Here is a 20872-nt window from a genome sequence, read left to right on the forward strand (position 1 = left end):
AGTCTTATAGGTCTCCCTTTATATGTGAGGGCACGTTTACCCCTTGCTGCTTTCAGAATTTTCTCTTTATCCTTGTATTTTGCCAGTTTCACTATGATATGTCGTGCAGAAGATCGATTCAGGTTCCGTCTGAAGGGAGTTCTCTGTGCCTCTTGGATTTCAATGCCTTTTTCCTTCCCCAGTTCAGGGAAGTTCTCAGCTATTATTTCTTCAAGTACCCCTTCAGCACCTTTCCCTCTCTCTTCCTCCTCTGGGATACCAATTATGCGTATATTATTTCTTTTTAGCGTATCACTTAGTTCTCTAATTTTCCCCTCATACTCCTGGATTTTTTTATCTCTTTTTCTCAGCTTCCTCTTTTTCCATAACTTTATCTTCTAGTTCACCTATTCTCTCCTCTGCCTCTTCAATCCGAGCCGTGGTGGTTTCTATTTTGTTTTGCATTTCATTTAAAGCATTTTTCAGCTCCTCGTGACTGTTCCTTAGTCCCTTGATCTCTGTAGCAAGAGATTCTCTGCTGTCCTCTATACTGTTTTCAAGCCCGGCGATTAATTTTATGACTATTATTCTAAATTCACTTTCTGTTATATTATTTAAATCCTTTTTGATCAGCTCATTAGCTGTTGTTATTTCCTGGAGATTCTTCTGAGGGGAATTCTTCCACTTGGTCATTTTGGATAGTCCCTGGCATGGTGAGGACCTGCAGGGCACTTCCCCTGTGCTGTGGTGTATAACTGGAGTTGGTGGGCGGGGCCGCACTCCGACCTGATGTCTGCCCCCAGCCCACCGCTGGGGCCACAGTCAGACTGGTGTGTGCCTTCTCTTCCCCTCTCCTAGGGGCGGGATTCACTGTGGGGTGGCGTGGCCCGTCTGGGCTACTTGCACACTGCCAGGCTTGTGATGCTGGGGATCTGGCGTATTAGCTGGGGTGGGTAGGCAAGGTGCACAGGGGCAGGAGGGGCAGGCTTAGCTCGCTTCTCCTTAGGTGATCCACTTCAGGAGGGGCCCTGTGGCAGCGGGAGGGAGTCAGATCCGCTGCCGGAGGTTTGGCTCCGCAGAAGCACAGAGTTGGGTGTTTGCGCGGAGCGAGCAAGTTCCCTGGCAGGAACTGGTTCTCTTTGGGATTTTGGCTGGGGGATGGGCAGGGGAGATGGCGCTGGCGAGCGCCTTTGTTCCCCACCAAACTGAGCTCTGTCGTCCGGGGGCTCAGCAGCTCTCCCTCCCTTTGTCCTCCAGCCTTCCCGCTTTTGAGCAGAGCTGTTAACTTATGACCTCCCAGACGCTAAGTCACGCTTGCTGTCGGAACACAGTCCGTCAGGCCCCTCCGCTTTTGCCAGCCAGACTCGGGGGCTCTGCTTGGCCGGCGAGCCGCCCCTCCACCCTGGCTCCCTCCCGCCAGTCCGTGGAGCGCGCACCGCCTCGCCGCCCTTCCTACCCTCTTCTGTGGGCCTCTCGTCTGCGCTTGGCTCCGGCGACTCCATTCTGCTAATCCTCTGGCGGTTTTCTGGGTTATTTAGGCAGGTGTAGGTGGAATCTAAGTGATCAGCAGGACGCGCGGTGAGCCCAGCGTCCTCCTACGCCGCCATCTTCCCTCTCCAGAATTTACTCAGTTTGAATAAAAGAGATAAGAAACTGAAAGAAATTAACAGGGCCTCTAAACCTATGGAACACAATAAAAAAAAAAAAAGACTGAAAATTCATGTAATTGGAGCCTTGGCAGGAAACAAGAAAGAACATGTAGCAGAAAATAATATTCAAAGAAATAATAGTTGAAAACCTCCCATATTTGGCCAAAGACATAAAACAAATGCATGAAGCTGAGTGAATTTCAAAGAGGATAAACCCAAAGAAATCCATGCCAAGATACATCATAATTAAACTTGTAAAAACTAAATTTTAACAGCAACTAGGAAGTAATGACACATTACATTAGTGGAACATCAACTTGAATGACAGCATATTTCTCACCTAAACATATGGAAGCCAAAATGAGGGGCATAACATTTTTCAAATGCTGGAAGAAAATAATTGTTAACCATGAATTCTACATCCAGCAAAATATACCTTCAGAAATGAAAGAGAAAAAAAGATATTCTCAGACTAAACAAAACTAGAACTTTTCGCTAGTAGGTCTGTAAACATATAACATCTATTGTGGTATTTAACATAAGAGGATACACTTGAGACAATTATGTTTTATTTTTATTTATTTTTAATTTTTTAATATTTATTTATTTTTGAGAGACAGAGCGTGAGCAGGGGAGGGAGGGAGGGAGAGAGGGGGAAAGAGAGAGAGAGAGAGACAGAATCTGAAGCAGGCTCAGGCTCTGAGCTGTTAGCGCAAAGCCGGACACGTGGCTTGAACTCATGAACTGTGAGATTATGACCTTAGCTGAAGTTGGACGTTCAACCAACTGAGCCCCCCAGGCGCTCTGAAACAAGTATATTTAAAATTTTTTTAGTGTTTATTTACTTTTGATAGAGAGAGAGAGAGAGATAGAGTGCGAGCAGGGGAGGGGCAGAGAGAGAGGGAGACACAGAATCCGAAGCAGGCTCCAGGCCCTGAGCTGTCAGCAGAGAAGCCAATGTGGGGCTCAGACTAATGAGCCAAGCTGTGAGATAATGACCTGAGCCAAAGTTGGACGCCTAACCAACTGAGCCACCCAAGCGCCCCGAGACAATTATATTTTAAAAGTAGGAAGGGTAAGGAGACCTAAATGGAAGTAAGGTTTCAATACTCAACCTGAAGTGGTAAAATGTCCATACTAGAAGAGTGTATTAGTGACATATACAGAGAGTAATACCTAGAGCAACCACTAAAAAACTATACAGCACAATACATGCAAACAGTATAAATAAAACAAGGAATCCTGAAAAAATCTGCAAGTAACTTACAGGAAGACAAGAACAGAGAAACAGAGGAAGGAGAAACATGGGAAAGAAACAAAAAGCAAATACTAAAATGTCAAACTTAAGTCCTAAGATATCAATAATTATTTTGAGTGTAAATGGTCTAAATATACCAAAGAAAACATGGGCAGGGTGGGTAAAAAAACAACAACAAAAAAACCCCCAACCCAGCTGGATGCTTTCTACTAGAAATTCACTTTAAACACAATAAGACAAGTAGGTTGAAAGTAGAAAGAAGAAGAAAGATATACCATGCTAACATTAATCAAAAGAAAGCAGGAGTGGATATGTACTATCAGATAAAGTGTACTTCAGAGAAAAGAAAATTAGTAGGGATGAAGAGGGACATAATATAATGATAAAAAGATCAATCCAACAAGCAGACCTAGCCATCCTAAATGTGATTGCATGGAACAAGAGACCTTCAAAACAAATGGGAAAAAATCAGCTAAAAAGAGAAATATATAAATCTACGATTATAAACTTCAGCATCCTCTCTCAGCGATTGATACAATCTCCAGACAGAAAATTACAAAGATATAGAAAAATGGCAGACTAATATCTCTCATGAACTTAAGATTCAAAAATCCTGCATGAAATATTAGTAAATTAAATCCAACAATACACACAAAGAATTATACATTATGACCAAATGGGTTTATTCCAAGGATGCAATGCTGTTTCAACATTTGAAATCAATGTAATCCACAACACCAATAGGTAAAAAAAAATCATAAAATTATATTAACACAGAAAAGGAATTTTTCTCAGTGACTCAGAAATAGCTGCTAGGTACTACCTCAACTTGATAAAGAGCATGTAGGAAAAATCTATAGCTTACATCATACCTAATCGTGAAAGACAATGTTTTCCTCTAAGCTTGGAAACAAGGTATGTTCATTCTCATCACTCTTATTCAACACAGTATTTGAAATGCTAACCAGCATAACAAAAGGAAAATAAGAACTAAATGGCATATAGAGTAGAAAGAGAATGGCATATAGAGTAGAAAGAGATTAAATGGTCTACATTTTGGAGATTACATGATTGTCTACATAAAAAAAAAAAAATCACAAGTATTCTACCCAAAAAACTCTTCTAAAAATAATTAAGTTCAGCAAAGTCATAGGATACAAGACACACACACCCCCTCCCACACACACCAATTGCATTTCTATGTACAATGAACATGTGAAACTGAAATGAAAAACAATACCATTTGTAATCTCTTCAAAGAAAATTACTTAATACTTAAATTTAATAAAAGATGTTCAGTATATGTATGCTGAAAATTACAAAGTGCTAATGAAAACAATCAAAGAAGACCTAAATATACGGAGAGACACTGCATTCATGAGTAGTGGAAGACTCAATACGGTAAACATGTCAATTCTCCCCACATTTATATATAGGATTAATGCAATTACTATCAAAATCCTGACAAGATTTGCTATAGATATAGACAAGATTATTCTAAACTTTATATGGAAAGTTAGAAGTCCTATAATAGCTAGATAATGACTAAAATAATCTTTAAAAAAGAAGGCAGGGGGAGAAAACACTTTACTCAATGTCAGTCTTTCTGTATAGCAACAGTAATCAAGACCTATGTAATTAACAGGGAGACAGAGACATAAATGAATTTAACAAAATAGAGAACCCAGAAAAAGACCCACACAAATATGCCCAACTGATTTTAGACAAAGGTATAAAAAGTAATTCAATGGAAGAAGGGTAGTCTTCTCAACAAATCACACTAGAGCAATTGTACATCTATAGGTAGAAGAAAAGAAAGAAAAAGAAAAATCCGGAACTTAACCTCACACCTTATACAAAAATTAACAAAATAACATAGATCACCTAGATCATAAGTGAAAACCATAAATTAAAAAACAAATAGGGGCACCTGGGTGGCTCAGTTAAGTGTCCAAACTTGATTCTGGCTCAGGTCATGATCTCAGTTTATGAGATCAAGCCCCGTGTTAGGCTCTACACTGACAGCGTGGAGCCTGCTTGGGATTCTCTCTCTCTTCCTCTATCTCTACCTGTCCTCTTCTTCTCTCTCAAAATAAATGAATAAACTTAAACAAACAAACAAACAAAAACAAGAGAATAACTCCAGGGTCTAAGACTAGGCAAAAAGTTAGATTTAACACCAAAGACACAATCAATACGAAAAATAAATAAATAAATTGAAAAATTGGACCTCATCAAAGTTTAAATTTGTTCTCTTAATTTCTTGAAAAATGTTTGTTTATATAAGGCAAAAGTTATAAGATTGCATTGTATGGCTTATGATACATGTAGGTATAATATATATGTATATATATACACATACATACACATACATACACACACACATATATATATATACACACATACATATATATGTATATATATCAATGATAGCTTAAAGCCTAGAGGGAATAAATGGTTACATGGTTCTTATATTTTATATAATACACTATTAAATAAAATATTAAAGCCATGTAGAAACTGAAGAATTAAGAATGTAAATTAAAATCACTTGAGAAACCACAAAAAAAAAACACTGAAAAGGGACACAAGAAACTTTTGGGGTTTGGTGAAATGTTAAGCATCTTGATTGTGGCATATATCTATCAAGTCATTGAATTGTATGCTATAAATATATGCAGTTTATTGTTCATAAATTATACCTGAATAAAGTTGTTTAAAAGTGGAAACATCCATAGCTAACATTACACTTAATGGTGAAAGATTCAAATCTTTCCCACTAAGATCAGGAATCATACAAGGATGTCCTCTCTCACTACTTCTATTCCACACGGCACCCGAAGTTCTAGAAAGAGCAATCAGGAAGAAAAAGAAATAAAAGGCTTTCAAATTAAAAAAGGAAAAATTACAAAAGCACAAAGCAACCAAAGAAAACATAAATTGGATTTATCAAATTAAAAAGTTTTGGGGCGTCTGGGTGGCGCAGTCGGTTAAGCGTCCGACTTCAGCCAGGTAACGATCTCGCGGTCCGTGAGTTCGAGCCCCGCGTCGGGCTCTGGGCTGATGGCTCAGAGCCTGGAGCCTGTTTCCGATTCTGTGTCTCCCTCTCTCTCTGCCCCTCCCCTGTTCATGCTCTGTCTCTCTCTGTCCCAAAAATAAATAAAAACTTTGAAAAAAAAAATTTTTTTAAAAAGTTTTAAGCTGCAAAGCACAGTATCAAGAAAGTGAAAAGAGAACACACTGAATGGGAGAAAATACTGGCAAGTTGCAAATCTGATAAGGGTCCAGCATCCAGAATATATAAAGAACACTTAAAACTCAACAATTAAAAGACAAAAAGAACCTTAATTTAAAAATGGGCAAAGGACTGGAGCGCCTGAGTGGCTCAGTTGGTTGAGCGTCCGACTTTGGCTCAGGTCATGATCTCATGGTTCGTGAGTTCGAGCCCTGCGTTGGGCTCTGTGCTGACAGCTCAGAGCCTGGAGGCTGCTTCAGATTCTGTGTCTCCCTCTGTCTGCCCCTCCACCACTTGCACTCTGTCTCTCGCATTGTCTCAAAAATAAATAAACATTAAAAAACATTTTTTTTAAATGGGCAAAGGACTTGAATAGATATTTCTCCAAAGAAGAAAAAAAGAAGATACACAAAGAGTCCACAAGCATTTGAAAAGATTCTCAACATCATTAGCCTTTAAGGAAATGCAAACCACTTCACATCCGTTAAGATGCTACAATCAAAAAGACAAATAACAAGTGTTGGGAAGGATGTGAAGAAATTGAAATCCTTATACCTTGCTGGTAGGAATGTAAAATGGTACACATGCTTTGGAAAATTTGGCAGTTCCCCAATAAGTTAAACATGGAGTTACCATATGGCTCAGCAATTTCACTCCTGAGTATATTACCAGAGAAATGAATGTTCACACAAAAACTTTTACACAAATGCTCATACTAGCATTATTCACAACAAAAAAGTAAAAACAACCCAAATGTCCAACAACTGATGGAGGCGTAAACAAAATATGTCTATACAATGGAATATTATTTGGCTGTAAGAAGGAATGAAATACTGATGCATGCTACCCCATGGATAAACCCTGAAAACATTATCATAAGTGAAAGAAGCCAGACCCATAAAGGCATATATAGCATGATTCCATTTATATGAAATGTCTAGAATAAGCAACTAAATAGATATTGGATAAGTGAATGGCAGGGGAGGTGGGGGTAAAGAATAATGACTGCTAATAGATAGGGCGTTTCTTTTAGGGTGACAAGAATATCCTGGAATTAGTTAGCGGTGATGGTTGCACAACCTTGTGAATACACTAAAAATCATAGAATTGTACACTTTAAAAGGGTGAATTTTATGGTGTATGAATTATATCTCAATAAAAGAATGCCTAGATAAAGTTGATAGAAATTGCTAAAACATAGGAAGAGTATTTAGCTAAAAAAAAATAGTAAAATTAAAACTGGATTCTAAAAAAAATTTTTTTTACCCAAAGAAGTTTGGCCAGGAGAAATAAAAAAAAAAACCAGAGGGGTAAAGAGAAAAAATAGTAAAATGGTATATGTAAATTTAGCCATATTAGTCATATGTCATATCACCATTTCAACAGATGCAGAAAAAAAGCATTTGACAAAATTCAACATCCACTCAGGATAAAATATTTTTAGTGAATTGAGAATATAGAGAAATTCTTCATCTGATAAAGGTCATCTAGAAAACTCTACATCTAACAGCATACTTAGTGGTGAAATATCAAGCACTTTCTCCCTTACATCAGGGAACAAGGAAAAATGTCCAGTATCTTTTTTGCTATTTAACATTGTACTAGAGGTGCCAGTGCAATAAGGCAAAAACAGAAATAAAAAACATAAAGATTAGAAGGGAAGACATAAAACTGTCTGCATTTGATTATTTACATTGAAAATCTCAAGGAATCAATGAAAGAACAAGAACTAATAAATTGAACTTCATAAAGACACAGAGTACAAGGACAAAAAAACAATTTTTTTTAAATATGAAATTTATTGTCAAATTGGTTTCCATACAACACCCAGTGCTCATCCCAAAAGATGAAAAAAACAATTTTACTTTATATACAAATGGCAAACAATTGGAAAATGTAATTTAAAAAGTAATTCCATTTTTAGTATCATCAAAACATAAATTAGGAACAAGTTTATCCAAAGGTGAGTTCCCACTACCACCACACACATACAAATGATGTGCCACAACCCCCATTCTACAAAACATTGCCGAGAAATGATAGAAGATATAAATAAATGAAGAAATATGCCATTTTCCTGGGTTGGAAGATTCAATATTGTTATGTCATATCTCCTCAAATTGACCTACAGATCTGAAACAATCCCTACTAAAATTCCACCATTTTTTGGTAGAAATTGTCCATCTAATTCTAAGATTTATATGGAAATGCAAAGGACCTGGAATATCCAAAGAAATCTTGAAAATGCAAACAAAGTAGAAAGAATTGTATTATCTAACTTCAAGATATATTATAAATCAACAGTAATCAAGACAGTGTGGTGCTGGCAAATGGATGGACAACTAGATCAATGCAACAGGATACATTGCCCAGAAACAGATTCATATTTATAAGTTTATTTTACTTTGGACAAGATGCTAAACAATCCAATGGGAAAACAAAATCTTTTCAACAGCTTAAACAGTGGGTTATTCATATGGGGAAAAGAAAGAACTTTGACCTCCTACTTCACACCACTCATAAAATTAATGTAGGATGGACTACAGACCTCAACATAAAACCTAAAACCATAAAACAGGGAATATTTTTGTAACTTGGGTGTAGGCAAAGGTTTCTGAGGCCACAGAAAAAAGTAACCACAACAGAAAATTCTGATGAATTAGACTTCATCAAGATTAAATACTCTGTTTCGTCAACTTCATCAAGACTAAATACTCTGTTTCGTCAAATGAAATCATTACAAAAATTAATGAGCAATCCACCGACTGAAGAATAGATCTGTAAAACATATACTTGCTAAAAGACTAGTATTATCCAGAATATATAAGAACTTGTACAAGCCAACAATGTAAGGCAAACTACAATGGGCAAAGTAAAATGGGCAAATGCCTTGAACAGACACTTCACAAAGAAAAATACACAAAGGCCAATAAATACATGAAAAGGTGCTCAACAACACAGTCATCAGGGAAATGCAAATTAAAACTACAAGATACCACTACACACCCACCAGAATAGCTAAAATTAGTGTTAGTGAGGGTGTGACACTCATATATTGCTGATGTTACTGTAAAATAGTGCCAATCTGGAAAAAAGGTAAACAAATACCTATCCCATGGCCCAGCAATTCTACTCCTAGGTATTATTCAGGAGAAATAAAAACATATGTTAACAAAAAGACTTATACAAGAATATTCACAGCAGTTTTATTATTAATAACCCCAAACTAGAAACCACTCAGGTACTCATGAATAGTAAAATGGACAGATTTGGTATATTCATACAATAGAATATTACTCTGCAGTAAAAAGAAATTATTGATACACACAATATGGATCAATCTCAAAAATCTACTGAGAGAAGCCTTATACAAGAGTACACACTGTATGATTCCAATTATATGAAGATCTAGAACAGGATAAACTAAGGTGAAAAAACTCAACAACAGTCAACTCTGGTGGGGTGTGGGGAGTATTGACTGGGAAGAGTCATGAGGGAGCTTTCTGAAGTAATGGCAGTATTCTGTATTGGGTGGACAAGCTACAGCCTGCAGGCCAAAGCTGGCACACCATCTATTTGTGAATAGTTATATTGAAACACAGCCATGTCCATTTTTTTTTATATATTGTCTATGGCCATTTTCATGCATGTAATAGCAGAGTTGAGTCGCTGTAACAGAGACTCTATAGCCCACAACGACTAAAATAGTTACTACCTATACCTTTACAGAAAATGTTTGCCAACACCTGGTCTATATTTTGATAATTGGTTGCGTAACACAAGTGTAAGCATTTGTCAAATCTCATTGAATTATAATCTATGCATTTTACTGCATACAAATATAAACTAAAAAAATTAATGCTCAGTTCTAGCCAATGATATGAATGCTCAAGTATTTATGAAGTATACTGATGTCAACAACTTTAATTTTGAAATGTGCCAGAAAAACGAGATGGATTGATAAGTGAATAAAGGGATGGATATGTAATTGAGCAAATACAACAGAAGTTAGCTATACAATCTAGTTGGTAGGTTATATGGATGTTCACTTTATGATTTTTCAACTTTTATGTTATCTTTGAAATTTTTCTTAATAAAATGTTGAGGAATTTTTTTTTTAATTAGGTAAGGAAAGTATACAGCACACACCTACAGAAACGAATATTCCATTCCAAAATACTTCATGAAGAACTTTATTCTAAAGAAATAACCCCAGGGGCTCCTGGGTGGCTCAGTCGGTTAAGCGTCTGACTTCGGCTCAGGTCATGATCTCGTAGTTTGTGGGTTCGAGTCTCACATCGGGCTCTGTGCTGACAGTTCAGAGCCTGGAGCCTGCTTTGGATTCTGTTTCCCTCTCTCTCTGCTCCTACCCTGTTCACGCTCTCTTTCTCTCTCAAAATAAATAAACATTAAAAGAAGTTTTTTAAAGAAACAACCCCAGAATAGCATGCTTTGTCTGAAGAACCATCAACTGCAAAGATCTTTATTAATCCTTGATTGTTTCTGTTAGGAGTCAGCTTGCACACACTGGAATTCACTATAATTTATACCCTTGAGGAAGAGGGAATTTTATAAAATACACAGTACTTGAGATAATAGCTGTTTGGAATACTAATATATCATCAATAGAAAATTCCTACAGGACAGTACACCTTTTATCTAAGGACCTCAAGGCATTTTATTAGCCAAACTCAATAAATTCAGAGTCTTCAGAGTTATCTAAAGCAGAACAAAACAGCCACACACACACATACACACACAAAAACAAGAAAATACTAGATTGTCAATTTCTTTCTATAAATAATTCAATCAATCCCCTGAGTTAACTAAATCTCAATGAAGTCATCATGTCCATCTTCTCCAATTCTGGCAGGGAGGATACTATCTTACAAAGAGGCTGGCTGGTGGGTGTAATGATTAAGGGCACAGCCTTTGCAGCCAAATAGTTTGGGTTCAAATCCTGACCTTCCTGTAACCTCTGTGAACCTCAGTTTCCTCACCTATAAAACAGGAGTAATGATAGCTACAATTCATACAGTTGTGAGAATAGTACTTGTAAAATCATTAAGACAGTATTAGGCACCTGGGAATCACTTAATAGTGTCCATTACTATCATCTCATAAAGGCAAATGCTGTGTTATAAATGTAGAGTAATAAGATAATCACTGGCTCCTAACATTTTAGAATTAACTGGCCTCCTTGCTGTTCTTCAAACATGCCAGACACTCTCCTTCTCCAGGGCCTTTCACTGCTTATTCCCTCTGCCTCAAATGTGCACTGTGGGCTACATCACCTCCTTCAAATGTTTGCTCAAATGTCAATGAGGCCTACCCTGATCACTATCTTATTTAAAATTACAACCCACTTTCCTCCTTACCCTGCTCCACATTTCCCCCAGTCTCCTGGGACCATATTATAAATTTACTTTTTATTAAGGTTATTAACACAGTCTCTCTGCATTAGGAAACAAAAGTCAATGCCAGAAGGGATTTTTGTGTTTTATTCACTGATACATCCCAAGTAGGTGCTCAAATATTTTTTTTTGTTATCATCATCTGGTTTAACCCCTCCAACTTTAGAGATGAGGAAACCCCAGAGACTTGAGTCAAGGCCACGCACTGAATAAGGAAAAGACCCAGGAATGGGGACTGTGACTCCCCGTACAATGCCATTTCTACCTAGCTCACTATCTCCCTGACCCTTGAACATCACAGAAAAATCACAATCATCTATATTTTTCCTCCAGGAGGATTTACCTTTGGAATTTCTTGGCTTTGCAAATGCTGCTGTGTCTATAACATAGAAATGCTCTAAAAGACAGTGGAAGCCTGCACTGGAATACTAAGTGTTGATGAGCAGAAGAAGGTGGCTGATTTGAAAGAAATACCCCAGAGCTTTGACAGAGGGTCTGCTGTTGTAATTGTGTTTCTGTTGACCGAAAAACAAGTGTTGAGCCAGAAGATGTTGCCACTGTGGCTGGACAGCAGACTGCTGCTGAATGCATGCTGGCTGGTGCTACACTAGGGTTTTCTTCAGGGGAAATGTTTGCTAATGCTGAAGCACTTGAGTCTGCTTTAAGGGCTGCATTATGTATTTTTCCATTGCCACTGGTTGCAAGTTTTCTTGCAAAGGAGGTATAATCCGTACCATATCCATACCTTCAACATACCTGGTAATGTCTGAACTTGGTTAGGTGCCTGTGAATGAGGTAAACGCTGCTGGAAAGCAGCATGGTGGCTACCCAAAGACTGCTGTTGATTTACAAGACCTTCTTTAGTAGACAACTGATGGCTTTTCTGTGCTTCTCTATAAGATGAATGAGTCATGTGCAGATGCTGAATGAAAACTGAATGAGAAACCTGGCTTGGTGTTAGATATGATCGTGAAAACTGTGTAGATAAAGTGGGGGGGGGGCTGGATCTGGGCCTGTGAGGAGGCCTGTTGAATGAAGGACATCTGCGCAGGATGCTGAAGTTGTCCTTCCAGGGCCCTCTGACATGTAATGCTAATTGAGTGGGTTTTCAGCTGCTAGTGTCTAAAACCAACATCTGCTTGTGATGCAGCTGCTGAGTACTAGACATTAAGATTAATGTTAAAAATGTCTTTTGCTCCAACTTTGAAGAATTACCACCTTAGGGTTGTGTTAAATAGATTTGTTCATCAGAAGTCTGTACTACGTAAGGTGGTACGGAGTGTAACTTCTGATCTGCAGCGTTTGCAATATGTATGTGCTTGTTATCGGTAGGGTTTACTGTGTATACTTGCTGAGTTATGTAGGTTGCCTGTTCAGTTGTCTAGATGGTGTAAGCAGTTTGTGCTGAATAATGGGCATGCTCAAGTGGCAGTGCCCAGTAAGCAAACTGTTCTATAGATTGCACAGAGTAAGCTGCTCGGATCATATATGCTGGCTGGTCTGGAAAAGCTGACAAAACCTGAGGTTGCACTGGAAAAGCAGGATGCCCTTAGGCTGGAGCCAAATAAGAGGCCTGTACCACAGGCAGGAATGGATAAGAAGTCTGCACAGAATGAGTTGACTGTGAGCCTGGTGGTTGTACAGTACAAAGAAGATATTCTGGGGCTGACAGTGAATAAACACACTGTGCTGTAGCCTGGATTGGGTAAATTGGCTATGATGGTTAAAAAGCTTGTTCTGGGGATGTATCACAAATGGCAGCTGCCCAGGAGCCTTCAATGGGAAGGATGGCAGTTCTGCAGGTGGCCCTGGAAAAGTGTGTTGAATAGAGTAAGAGGGTCATTGCAGGGACTGAATCACACTTTTAATATCACCTTTTCACTGCTGCTGACTTGCATGAGCTTCAGACACTTTCAGAATACAATCCCACTGCACAATTTTTTGTAGTGATGCCATAATCTTAGGTTGTAAAATTAATGGCTGCTGCTGACTAGAGGCTTGGAAACAAGGTTTCTTCAAATACACAGTCTGGCTTTGCGGCACTGAAGAACCTGGAGTCTCCTAGACTCCTGATGTACTACGGGGTATGGGTGGGGTACTAAATATATCTTTTGTGAAGGCTAATTGGCCCCTGAATGCCCCCCAGTGGAATTAGAAGGGAGCTGAACTGTACCAGCAGCCTTCTGTGCACTGCTCATGTATTGTGCAGAATTATTTGACAAAGCTTGAGAACAGTTAGCCAATAATAAACTAGAATTCTGGGGGTGCCTGGGTGATTCAGTTGGTTAAGCATCCGACTCTTGATTTCAGCTCAGGTCATGATCTCAGAGTTGTGAGATTGAGCCCCACATCGGGCTCCATACTGGGCATGGAACCTGCTTGGGATTCTCTCTCTCCCCCACCCTTTCTCTCTCCCTCTGCCCACCCCCCCACATGCATGTGCTCTCTATCTCTCTCAAAAAAAAAAAAAACAAAGAAAGAAAGAAAAGAAGTTAGAAGTCATTAGAATCTGGTGATTTGGTTAATTCCTGATTTCCATTTCTAGGGCCAGGCTCAAGTTGAAGACCAATTTTGGATGCTGGGAAATCATTCGTGAAGCAGACAATGTCTGAGGAGAAACTGCAGAAAAGACTGGTTGTGGAACTCCAGTAACTGACAAGTCTAAAGTCATATGTTGGGCTGAAGTTTGTCCATCTGTTCCAAAGTTCAGCTGCAGTTCCTGGTTGTGGTGCAGGGAAAATTCAAATTATAAATGCATATGCCATGCCCATTTTAATGGGACTCTCCCAGACAAAATGATAGATAAAATAATGCTATGTTCTAAAAAGTTCAGTAAGCTATCAAAAAGGTACTGGTATTAGTCCTATAAAAATCTTTAATACCATGAGTAAATACTAGTTGAATACACTAAGGGATTGAGACCAGTCCTAATAATATACTGCTCATGGCTTCTCATTTATTGCACTTGTTATATAACTCATTCAAGCCCTGGCAGAAATTCAGAGTAACTGAATCTAACACCTTCACACACTAGACACTGGAAGTTCCAAGAAAAAGCTCAAAAGGATTTCAATATCATAGCTAAAATGAACATAGAAGATCTCCAAAGAGGAGAGAGAGTTGGCTGAATAAATATAGGTTGGATGCAATAATTCCTAGAACTTGAACCACCACATTCATAAAAAGACACCAACAAAGTGCTTGCTTATGTGGCTTCTATATATGGGGGGGGGGGAGTCTAAAAAATAGCATGTATGTGATATACAGATGTATATAAACAAAATTATATATATATATATAATAGGAAAAAAGACAAATCTAGAGGCTCTATTGACAAATATAAACAAAAAGTTGTCTCTAGCTGGAGAAATAACAGGTGATTTTCATGGTCTTCTTTATAACTTCGTAAGGCTTTATTTTTAAATAGGTAAATAATACTCTTACACTAATTTTTGAAACTTAAAAAATTTTTGGAGCACATTTTAAAATACACATATCTGCATACTTATGTGGTTGAACCTAAGATAATTTAAGCATCCTTTCAAGACACTTGGCATGAAAGTCTAAGAAAGAGGCATATCAAACCACAAGAGCTCAATTATGAATATGTACCATGTTATCACCAAACACTAGGCAAATACAATGCACTGTCAACTCTATCAGATTAAATTTACCCCCAGCAGGTTTTAAATACATCAGGCATTTGTCAAGTATGTGTATGCTTTCTCCTACAAGACTGTGAACTCCTTGAGGGTATGGACCATATTTTATTTTATCTTACATACATAGAAATGGTAGTCATTAAAAACTGTTTGATGAACTGTGACTTACCATATATCAATCTCTTAAAAGAAACAGATGCACCAGCTGCTAACTGAATCATATACAGAGAATGCCTAGGAGCTCAGACCATCTCATTCCCAAAGACAAAAGGCACACGTAGGAGTTGGTGAGGTTGAGAAAAGAAAATGCAGTGATGGCAAAAAAAAAAAAAAAAAAAAAAAAAAAAAAAAAGTTGAACCATGTGTCCAGAGTTCATAACCTAGGGAACCAGAATAGTCAATATATGAACTCTTACAAACACTGTTTACTCCTTGTCAGAAATGAATAATGCTAAGTTTGAGAGTCAAAAAGACACACTTATTTCTCCTACAGAAATAAACATGAATCAAAAAAAGCCAAGATCTAATAAACTGTCAGTATCCAAAATACATAAACATCTTATACAACTCAACACCAAAACACACAAATAATCCAATTGAAAATGGGCAGAAGACATGAACAGACATTTCTCCAAAGAAGACATATGGATGGCCAACAGACACATGAAAAGATGATTAACATCACTCATCATCAGGGAAATGCAAATCAAAACTACAATGAGATATCACCTCATACCTGTCAGAATGGCTAAAACCAAAAACACATGAAACAAGTGTTGGCAAGGGTGTGGAGAAAAAGGAACCCCCTTGCACTGTTGATGAGGATACAAACTGGTGCAGCCACTCTGGAAAACAATATGGAGCTTCCTCAAAAAATTAAAAATAGGACTATCATATGATCCAGCAATTCCACTACTGGGTATTTCCCCCCTAAAGATTACAAAAAACACTAATTCAAAAAGATATATGCACTCTGATGTTTATAGCGAAACTAATTACAACAGCAAAATTATGGAAGCAACCCAAGTGTCCATCAATAGATGAATGGATAAAGATGTAGTATGTATGTGTGTGTGTGTGTGTGTGTGTGTGTGTGTGTATAAACACAATGGAATATTATTTGGCTATAATAAAGAACGAAATCTTGCTGTTTACAACAACATGGATGGATCTAGAGGGTATAATACTAAGTGATACAAGTCAGTCAGAGATAGACAAATACCATATGATTTCACTCATATGTGGAATTAAAGAAATGACATAAACAAACAAAGAGAAAAAGAGACAAACTAAGAAAACAGACTCTTAATTACAGAGAACAAACCTTTCTGGTTACCAGAAGGCAGGTAGGGGTGGGGGGGGGATGGGTGAAATAGATGAAGGGTATTAAAGAGTTCACCTTGTCGTGATGAGCACAGGGTGATGCATGGAAGTGTGGGATCACTATATTGTTCACCTGAAATTAATATCACACTGTATGTTTAACTACACTGGAATTAAAATTTTTCAAAAAGCCAAGAATTTAGATAAAGTGCCAAAGATTTTATCTATAAAATATTATTTCTAATTAACTACAAAAGACATCCCTCCACATTCAAACCAGGCTAGAAAAGTCCAATACAAAGAACAAACCATCATCACCAAGAGAAAGAGATCTGATTTATAAATAAATTTGTTTATCGATACATGGTGTCCTCAGTGTCTTTGCCAATAATATAATCAGTGTCTCAAGATTCTAGTTTCACAATGTTAGGCACATCCTCAGGCATAAACAACTTTTAACTTTCAGTGAGTTTTATTTAACTATATTGAATTTATGAAAGAGAGCCTTTCAAAGGGAGGAAATCTAGGCAGTGTTAAATACATTTAACAGAATACAGAACCTCTAAAATATACCTTACCTTTACCTGTGAGACCGTCTGGACAGTTAATGGGGAAACCTGGGGTTGTGAGACAACTGGAGGTCCAAGGACATGTACAGGCAAAACAGTGGACTGACCTTGAACCAAAGGCAAAATGTGGGGCTGAGACAGCTTTGGCTGCTGTTGCAGCTGTTAAATAAGAAAAAAAAAATATGTTAAAGATAAACTCTCTCATTTACAGTAAGTATATGGATTATATATTTAAAAATGTAACAGTTCACTTTACCCCTGAAATCTGCTGGTAATGTCCTACTCGCTGCTGGGATGGATAAATCATCCCTGGAACATTTATTTCAGCCTGTGGGATGTTGGAAACCACTTGAGAACCCATCTTCTGGTCTGAGGAATAGGCCACACTGGGATGACTTGAAGTATCTGAGTGTATAGCAGATCCAGCTCCTGCCTCAGACAAATTGTCACCTATGACAAAGAAAAGAAGCAACAGGTAGAAGGAAAAACTTGAAGCACAAGGTCTAAATGACATGGGAAATAATAAGTGTTTTATATTTTCTTTTACTCTGACAACCCAAGACAACTTGAAATAAAATATGCACACTATACAATTAACCAAAAACCATCATGTAAACTCTCCATGCTGACACTGTAGTAGAACTAAAATTTTCTTAGTAAAGCAAACCTAAAAACAAAGACTCACATAAAAATCAACTCCATTTGCTGGCCATTTCATGTAAATCCCTAACTAATCTATACTTACCATTAGGATTTCAGTAAAATCTAAGGGTCATATATATTCTCATTCTCTTAGACCCTGGCTAGAAAATACTATCTTTACAGAACAATTGGTTATTACTATGAAACCACTAAAAAAAGAAAAGAAAGTACTATGTCCTTCTAGAGAAGAGAATGTATTATAGCAGAAAAATTAAAGGAACTACAATAATTTTATACTTGAGTCTAAAAACAAAGGATCTTAAAGTCTAGAAAATTCCTCCTTAAAAAATAAATTTTCCCTTTAGTCCCAAATATTCTTTATTTAAGGATTTACATTAGACCTTTAAAAATGGTAAAAATATTATAGCTCTTATTCAATTAGCACTTTGGACAAGTCATGTAACAAAACAGTTTCTTAATTTTAAAATAAGATAACTAGGCTGGCTTGTCTATTTCAGGGAGTTTGTAAAAGGACTGATGAAATGATGGATAATAGAATTCTTTGAAAAGCACAAAAGTACTATTTCAAGATAAGGGAACACAATCACACGTTTGTTTACTTTTATAAATTAGGACTACTACCTGTAACAGAGGAGCAGTGCTGCTGTGGTTTTCTTTGTAGAAACTGTTGTCGAACATGCTGATCAACTTCAGTTTCTTCACATTCAGCCCCCATGTGCTGAGCAGGAGCAGGGGACAAAGTTGTATTCTGGTGCTGAGGGAGAACATTCCCCACAGACTTGCACTGGGAATCCCTGCGTTCTTCCAAACAGCCTGCTGGTTTCTTCTCCCTTGTCTTCTTTATCAGGGTGACCCGGTCTCTAATGGACTTAGCAACAGCTTTGGAATCACTTTCATGGAAGAATCCTGACTTGACCTACAAACAAAACATAATAAGCAAACTACATCTTTAACATTTAAGATTTTTAACTTTTTTTTTTTTACCAGCAGAGTTATTTTGCACTCCCAAATTGCAAATGCCATTAAATAACAGCTAATTTGTTTACATATTCTTTTTGTTTCAATTCAATATAATTGACATAGTTTCAGGTGTATATCATAGTAATTAAATAATTTTTTATACAGGGGTGCCTGGGTGGCTTAGTCGGTTGAGCATCTGACTTGGCTCAGGTCACGATCTCACAGTTTCGTGGGTTCGAGCCCTACATCAGGCTCTGTGCTAACAGCTCAGAGCCTGGAGCCTGCTTCAGATTTTGTGTCTCACTCTCTCTCTGCCCCTCCGCACCCCCCCCTCAAAAATGAATAAACATTAAAAAAATTTTAAATAATTTTTTATACAACTTTATGTTGAGAGGTAGACAGGGAGACAGAGTGCATGTGAGCAGGGGAAGGGCAGAGAGAGAGGGAGAATCCCAAGCAGGCTCCACACTGTCAGTGCAGAGCCTGACATAGGGCTCAAACTCATGAACCTGTGAGATCATGAACTGAGCCGAAACCAAGAGTGGAACACTTCACTAACTGAGCCACCCAGGCGCCCCTCAATATTTTCGATGTACATCTAGGTTCTTTCTTTTTAATGTTTATTTATTTTTGAGAGAGAGAGAAACACGGAGCGTGAGCAGGAGAGTGGGAGAGAGACTGAGGAAGACACAGAATCAGAAGCAGGCTCCAGGCTGTCAGCATAGAGCCCGACACAGGGCTTGAACTCACAAACTGTGAGATCATGACCTGAGCCGAAGTCAGACACCCAACCGAATGAGCTACCCAGACCCACCTTCTATGTTCTTTCTTAGACATACATAAATGTAGAGCCTTTAATAAGCATAAGAAAAATACCACTACCAAGTATTGTTAAAAGAATTGTGGCTTTAACCAAAACAAACAAATAACTAGATATTTCAGTACATGCAGTCTTATTACAGTTAATTTATGACTGTCATTAAGATTTGTGAAAGATTAAAAGGTTTCTTATTCAACAACATTAAGTGCCTACAATGTGCCCAGTACTGGACTCCAGAGACACTGAAGTTATTACACTGGTCATTTGTCCTGTATGAGCACAAAATCTGGTGGTAAGATGGTACATATTTAACTTAAAGTAAGGTAGAAAGCTTTAAGCTGCTATAAAAGCCCTAAAGGGAAAAGAGAAGAAAGCATCACAGAGGAATGTAAACTCTGACTTGAATTAAAACAAACAAACAAAAAAGGAACTTGCTGGCTATTAAGGGAGATGGAGATGAAGTTTAGAGATCCACACTCCAGGCAAAGGTAAATCTGCTCACAGCAAAGTACTACATCTTACCAGGTGTTAGAAGTGTGAGAGAAGTTAAGGGCTTGCTGTCTGAGAAGAGCGGGGCTGAGGAGCAGAAAGATGACTTGAGGAGGTGGCATGGCATATCATTCTCAGTCCTACAATCTGTTTTTTAAAGTATGCCTTGTGGGTCTGAAGACTCAGGAAAATTTCGTGGTAGTTGAAAGATGATTAAAATGTTAGATGGAATTTAATTTCACTCCCTCCAAAAGCTCTAAAAAAATCCCCATACTAAATGGATTTTTAAGTTATAAACCCACAAGAACAGGGAGAATAAAACAACAGCAACAACATTTTGGACACTCCAGAATGTGGAAAACAGATTAAGTGACCTAGAAGACCTGAAAATGGTGAACTAGGGAAAGCGGAGAATCATTATCATTTATACTGAAAAATATTCACAAGGCACAGGAACTGGCAATACCTGTTCTGGCACTGGTGTGAGAAGCAGTTAAATATTTGGATCCCTGTGCCCCTTCCTCCATTCCACACCTTTGGGTGATTGATTCTCCCCTCCCCAAGAAGCCTGGAGTTTTGTTCTCTAGAGAGGGTAAAAGAGAGGATCTCTGGACTATAGAACACCAGGCACAGTTGACGGTAAAGCTACCATGTAGAAAGTAAGATTAAATGACAATATGCACACTGAATGCCATATGCAGAAACCCTCAGCCCTTTCCCCCACTTGGCTACCAAAATACCAGTAACCAGCCCCTACCCTTCAGGAAGGACACTGAAAGATGATTCTCTGGGGGAATCTGACCAATCCAAGAATACAGACCTACAAATATTGATGTCAGAGATTCCTTAAT

The 20872-nt window shown here is 38.0% G+C and overlaps 1 protein-coding gene across 5 annotated transcripts in view; it reads right to left on the minus strand.

The window, feature by feature from the left end:
• The window catches only part of WNK3 (WNK lysine deficient protein kinase 3), a 185118-nt gene that overhangs the window by 105602 nt on the left and 58644 nt on the right, over positions 1-20872 (minus strand). For all 5 annotated transcript variants that reach the window (XM_045470598.1, XM_045470599.1, XM_045470597.1 and 2 more), the window contains exons 8-10: positions 18374-18668; positions 17346-17539; positions 17099-17248 (exon numbers count right to left, since the gene is read on the minus strand). In XM_045470598.1, the coding sequence (XP_045326554.1) occupies positions 17099-17248; positions 17346-17539; positions 18374-18668 (639 nt within the window). The remainder of the gene's footprint in view (positions 1-17098; positions 17249-17345; positions 17540-18373; positions 18669-20872) is intronic.

This window comes from Leopardus geoffroyi, chromosome X, assembly GCF_018350155.1.
Source record: "Leopardus geoffroyi isolate Oge1 chromosome X, O.geoffroyi_Oge1_pat1.0, whole genome shotgun sequence".
NCBI lineage: Eukaryota > Metazoa > Chordata > Mammalia > Carnivora > Felidae > Leopardus > Leopardus geoffroyi.